Source organism: Triticum aestivum, chromosome 4A, assembly GCF_018294505.1.
Source record: "Triticum aestivum cultivar Chinese Spring chromosome 4A, IWGSC CS RefSeq v2.1, whole genome shotgun sequence".
NCBI lineage: Eukaryota > Viridiplantae > Streptophyta > Magnoliopsida > Poales > Poaceae > Triticum > Triticum aestivum.
Genome location: NC_057803.1, coordinates 752,762,968 through 752,769,582, shown reverse-complemented (window position 1 = coordinate 752,769,582; position 6,615 = coordinate 752,762,968). Strand labels below are relative to the sequence as shown.

Below are 6,615 nucleotides of genomic sequence, written 5' to 3'. Positions count from 1 at the left end.
TGTGCATTGTCGTCGGGCCTGTAGCAGTAGGTGTGTACTGTCTGCATTGCAAATCGGACTACATATTCAGACTACATCAACAACAACATATCCAGGCATGGAGTGGTGCATTGCAAATCGGACTACATCAGCAACAACATATCCAGGCATGTAGTATTGCTGTTGCTACTACGAGAAGTATGCCACCCTGCTACCACAACAACAACATATTCAGTCTATCTGGACTGAACCACGCATGCCACCCTGCTGCCCTTCTTCTGATGGATCTTCACTTCAGTTCAGCGCATGTACAGAAGATGGCGTGTTTGGCGAGCTTGCCGGGGAGCACGAGGCGGACCGCGTTCTGCACGTCGCGGGAGGTGAGCGTGGCGCGCCCGGCGTACTACGCCAGCCACGAAGCTCAGCCTCTTCTTGGTCCCATCTGTAGGACAGCTCTCTCTCTCTCTCTCTCTCTCTCTCTCTCACTCACTCAGGACTAGAGGTAGAAGAAGGAGAGGGCACGATATTTGGTGGCTTGGCCGCACAAACATCCACAGCCTTTTCTCTGTATTTCACAACACAGGCTAGCCGCAACAAACCAGCAGCAGTACAGAGAGTTTATAACCCAGGCGCACTCACGCACAAGGCCTTGCCCACACTCCTACACAGCCGCGTCCACGATCTGCATGCTCGTGTGTGCTCACAACGCAACCAACGCGCACACCACGGCCAATCCAACAGATCACCAACGACCTGCCTTGGCCACTACGCCACACACACGCCACGCACGCGCACACACACCTACCCAACGCGGCCACATACCAGCGCCCGGCTCGACCAGCAGTACACACACGCGACACATTTACGTCCGTGATCCAGCCCGCGGACCCGACCTGACGCACCGACGCCGGTCGCACCGCCACGGACCCGACCTGGCACACTGACGCCAGTCGCACCGTGCTCCGTCACGACTTATTCCCAACACCGTCGGTGGCCTCGTCCTTGTACGCGTAGGGTACCTCCTGCGTCTCCTGGCTCTGCAGCGACGCTAGCGTCTTTCTGGCCACCGTCGGAGACCTTGGGTGTGTGTGCTTGTCTGCTCCGGCCAGCTCAAGTAGCCAGCAGGAGGAGGTGCACGTCGAAGGCCAGCGACACCGACTGGAGGCGTGGAGAGGGGCCTGGAAGAGGGGGGCATCGGAGGCCAGCAATCTTACGGCGGCCGCTAGCAGCAACGCGCTTAGGTCCGCCCGGCCACGACGCCACAACACATCGGAGCTGGAAAATCGAGAGCTTTGCAGAGAAGGGGATTCCTTTCCTCCCCTCCCCTCCCCCCTCATCGGGATCAGGCAACGCAGACGAAGAAAGGCGGCGAGATGAAGGGGAGAAGGCATCCTGCGCTTGGCGAGGTGACGACGTTGTGTCGTTTGTCGGATTAAAGCGAGGGGTATTTTTGTAAATTGTTATCGGGGACAAGTTTTATCGGACGGAGGGAGTATGTATGTACATCTCTTGAGGGCACTAATTCAGATAGACTTTTCTATTCAGGTGCTGGCTCATAACTCATTTAATCCATAAAATTGCAGGTTTCGGGCATCATTTCATATGTAGGATGTAATTTTCTTTATTCCTAATTGTTTTTGCAATTGATTCCTGGATGCACATGCCAATTATCATCTATACCGAGCTTACCACAATCATGGTAAATTTAGGTAATCAGTGTGAAATTTGGTAATTAGCACCTATCTAGAGCATTGTATAAAATCATGTTCAGACATGACTTTGTATAGGTGGTGGCGGTGTTTGTGGAGCTTGTTATTCAGATCTTATAGCTAGGTACTTAGAGGTGTTTGGTTGCCGCCGTTAGCAAAACAAACTTTCCTGGTCCGATGCCTATAGAAATTATCCAAGTGTATTTGTTTCCGAAGTTAATTTTTTACTATGTTGCTTATGTTTCTTGTATATGTTAGTCACATTTACATGGTAGTTTCCTTCCTTTATCTATCTCAAAATGCTATGGTGCCTATGCTGAGGCGTTAGCTATGCCCAATATTAGTGTTGTATGTTTACACAACTTTTTTTTATCTATGTAGATGTGTATGTGTGGATCTTATAACTTATATCATTCTATCACGTTACAATGATTTTATACAGCTTCATAACCACTTGTTCACACGCATTGGAATTGAGAGTGCACGATTTTCATTTTTTTTGCGAAAAAATGTGGATGATTATTTGAAACTAAAAGCAAAACAGGTATCGGAATGCATTATGTTCTTTCATGAGATGTCTTATAGCCACTGATAAATGGGTCCCACATTAGAAAACCTTATGGAGGCTATATGGGAAAATATCAAATGGAAACTAACATCCGGTGAAAGGCGATGAAAACCACGCGAAAACAATGTTTTGAAGTTCTAAAAAAATCTCAAAACTTACTGGATGCAAACAGAGTGATGTTCTATTGCCTTGCAAAATTTCAAGTTCAAACACATTACAAGATATGAGCCATGAAAAGGAAAAAATCAGCATTGAATAGTGTCGAATAGTAACTTCACTATTCATTGATGAATTTATCTTTTTCATAGGTCGCACCCCATTATGTTTTTTAACTTGAAATTTCACATGACAATATAACATCACCCTCTTAACATCATACTTTTTTTTCTAGAATTTTTTGAAAATTTCAAACTTGGTTTCCACGAAGTTTTCTTTGAATGTTGGTTTCCGTATGATATTCTCCCGAAGCGACATATATGGTTGACACTCTGTGTTTGCGCATTGCCTCTGCAACCTCTATATTGTATATGGAGCGTTCCATATGGATATGTAGGCTGCCGGAGCCTGCTAGAATTGCTCTAAGCCTTTGCAATGTGCGCTGCAAAGATATGATGGCTTCTAAATGCTTAGTCGAACAGAGCTGATTTCAAAGAATCGGAGCGCGTCTATCCCCAATAAACTTTAGAATGGTTCAATCACATTCAGTCTGAGAAGCAAGGAGGCCCGCCTTGTTTCAGACATGTAACAGGTGGTTAAGTTTGATTCTGCAGCATGTCTCGTACAATCAATCCCATCAGTTTTGGAAACAATGGCAGCAGTTTTTTGTGTGCATAATGGGGCAGTGCTCTGTATACTTTAGGCTTTTGCATGAAGCTAGTAATCATGACTCGGCTGAACTGAATCACTGTTAACTACTGTGGACAATACAAACGGTAAGAGCATCTATAACCAGACCTCTCAAATCCATCTCAAACGCCCGGGCAGGCCGCCCGGTTACCGACCGGTCAGGAAATTTAGACCCAACCCGGCCTCTCAAACCGGCCTTAAACGCGCGGGATGACCGGCACCCCCCATATTCAGCTCAAATATGGGGCAGATATAGGGGTGCACGAGCGAGCCCGGGGGCGCCCGCCACGTCGGTCTGACATCCGGGTCCCACGCAGAAACGCCCGGAAACCCAAAGGTCCGACGAGCACCACATCCGTCCGTCGCGTCGCGCCGCTCCGGTTCGCCACCCAAGACCGAATCCGGCTATTTAAGCCGGCCGGCGTCCCGCAACCCTAACCCATCCTCCCCCCACCCCCCACCTCTCTCGGCGCCGCCAACCCGAGCCCATCCTCCTCTCCGCTCTCCCGCTCCGGCGCTCTACCCATAGTCTGACGCCATGCTCCGGCAGTCCGTCATGGCTCGGAGCAAGGTCACCTACTACGCGTTGCTGACGCCGGAGCGCCGCTACGCGATCCAGCAGGAGATTCGGGCGAGCCAAGCCACGCGCCGCCCACATCGCTGTCGGGCTGCCTCCGGACTGGCCGGAGCCGGAGGAGGAGGAGCAGCCGGAGGAAGAGGAGGCAGATGAGCATGCTCCAATGGAGGTGGAGCAGGAAGAGCAGCCGGAGCCGACGAGATACTGAAGCAACAGGCCATCCTGGAATCCATCGAGGATGAGGCGTATGTGGAGGCCAACCGGGCGTTCCTCCGGCAGGAGCAGGCGGAGACCGATGCGCTCTTCGCCGAACTCGACGCGGAGATAGAGGAGGAGAAGGTTGGAGCGAAGCAGCAGGAGGCGCCAGAGGAGGAAGAGGTGCGGGTGCCGCCAATGCTGCTGGAGCCGGGCACGGAGATCGTCGACATCTCCGACGACAAGTAGTTAGGTAATCGACATAGTACTTAGGTTTTTTAGTTTGCATGCTTTTGTATGAATTTAAGAATGAGATGTCCGGTTGCAAGAACTGAAATTTATGTGGTGCCTGGACACTGCGAGTTTGACATATGCAGCTATAGATTCTCTAAGGTTGGAAGACACTGGGTCGACGGTGTGAAAACGGTTTTCTCATTGTGAAACTAGCTGCGCGAGGAATCTCAATACTGGTGCCAGCATATGCAGGTGCCGGTGCAGGTGCCGGTGCCTTTACAAACGTTATAAGGTGAGACCCGTGACGGTACGCACGCGTATTGGCAGGGTAGGCCCGAAAACTGCTTTGAGTTTACAGCTGAGGTACGTGATCGCAAGCAGCCATCAGACGCGTCCACATGCATCATGCATGGATGGGTCGTGACTGACTGAGCTCGTCCGGCCGGCTCGGTCTCTTGTTTCATACCCAGCCAGTAGGCACGCGGCTGCATGGGCCCAACACGTACTGAGGGAAAGTGGCCGGCACCCGGCACAGGTCCTTTGACGTCTTGTTGTTTCCTTCCCTTGGTGGATCGAGACCAGGACCAGGACTTGCTTCACTCCACTGCCCATCTCCCTGCTGCCAAAGCCAATAATCAACCATAGCAAGATGGTTATTTGAGGAGCCCAAACAAATCCAGCCAGGGGAGGAGGTGATCAACGCTGGAGTGAAGCCAGCCGGCCTGCGAGGGGCACAATATGTTAGTCCCAAAAATTAATACTAAATATTGCCAAAAGTATATAAAAGTTTTATAATATTGGCATCGAACAATCAAAAATTATAGATATGACGGAGACGTATCAAGCCCTTCCCCCTATGGCGTGAGGTCAAACAATGCGTTCGAGCCAGATGGGGATCCCCTAGTGGAAGATAAAGTTGGTTCTTGGTGGAAGAGTCATGGATAATGTTGGCGAGATTAGTGGGATGTGAGAAGGGAGAAGGGAAAAGAAGGATAAAACAGAAAAGAAAGGCATATGGGAGGTAATCATGTCTATCTAAGAATCAAGTGCGAGATATTCTATGTATGCATCCTCTTAGGCATTGACAATTAGGCCCGCTATGTTAGATTTGCTACCAAATGACCAGAAGTGGACAATTTGAGTGATCTGTTAGAAATTAGGCAAGAAGTTTGATTTTATGAAAAAATATATTTAAAAGTGTGGCAAACTGTTATGAGGTACCTCAAAGTTGTGGTATTAATTAATTTACTCAACCAACTAAACCATAGTGCTTGTATTTCTACGTTTTTGCAACACCATGCATCACTACAGCACAACAAGGATGTTGAGTATTAACAAGAAATGTTGGACAGGGTGTGCATGAAAGTCGAGGAGAGATTGCCGTGAAAGTACTACATAGCAGTTCAGGGCTAGATAACAAGGAATTTCACAAAGAGTTCAACAATCTCAGGGGGCTCAAGCATCAAAATATTGTGGAGTTAGTGGGCTTCTGCAAAGAATCAGAGGAAGAGCTTGCAGAGTTTGATGGAAAACAAGTTACCGCTACACGTATACATATGGCTCTCTGCTTCGAGTATGTACACAAGGGTAGCTTAAACAAGCTTATTTCTAGTAATTAAGTTTGTGCCTTCTGCTCCACTTGCATTTACTTAACACAAGGAAAGTTGTTCTTTAGATTTACATTTTTAGCAATAATACTCATTTTTTCTCTTTGGTGCAGATGAAAACACCGGATTTAACTGGCCCACACGTTACAGAATAATCAAAGGGATTTGCGAGGGTCTAAAATATCTTCGTGAGGGGTTGGAATATCCCATAATGCATTCTGACTTGAAACCTGATAATATATTGCTAGATAAGGATATGGTTCCAAAAATCGCAGATTTCGGTTTATCAAGTCTCTTTGGTAAAGAAAAAAAAACAATGAGTTCCATCGGCACATGGTAAGCATTCTATCAACGGCTATGTGTAGGTAGTTGTAGAATCTATATGATATGTTTTTGTGTTTAGATTCATTTATTTTGGAAAAAGGTTTACGGGTTTTAATGAAAAGAGTAAAATGTATCTCTGGTCATTGAATTTGACCATTTCACTCACTTTGATCGCCGTATTCCAGAAAGTTGTGATTACTAAGGTTGCTAAAGATGTCTAGTTATATCACTAGATCATTTCCTCTATGTTTTTCTACCATATTTGTTTTGTTTAACCTTCGCTCTTGAGGTAGCAGGTCGCTTTAGCAGTAGCACCTTTTCTATCTGCTACCACGAGAGCATACTGGACAATAGCTTGTATTTCATAGAGTAATTGTTGGTTAAACTCTTGTCTTAAAGAACCATAGTATGCATTATACTCCCTCAGTTTCTAAACTTTGTAGAGATTCCACTATGAACCACATATGGATGTATATAGATGCATTTTAGAGTGTAGCTTCACTCATTTTGCTTCGTATGTAGTCCCTAGTGGAATGTTTAAAAAGACTTACATTTAGAAACGGAGGGAGTATAATA

At 47.2% G+C, this 6,615-nt stretch overlaps 1 protein-coding gene across 1 annotated transcript in view; it reads left to right on the top strand.

Moving 5' to 3' along the window:
- Positions 1–235: 235 nt before the first annotated feature.
- LOC123084629 (uncharacterized) overlaps positions 236–6,615 on the top strand; it is a 42,667-nt gene continuing 36,287 nt past the window's right edge. Inside the window, exons 1-4 of the mRNA XM_044506122.1 lie at positions 236–359; positions 3,858–4,119; positions 5,448–5,719; positions 5,829–6,044. Of these exons, the coding sequence (XP_044362057.1) occupies positions 236–359; positions 3,858–4,119; positions 5,448–5,719; positions 5,829–6,044 (874 nt within the window). The remainder of the gene's footprint in view (positions 360–3,857; positions 4,120–5,447; positions 5,720–5,828; positions 6,045–6,615) is intronic.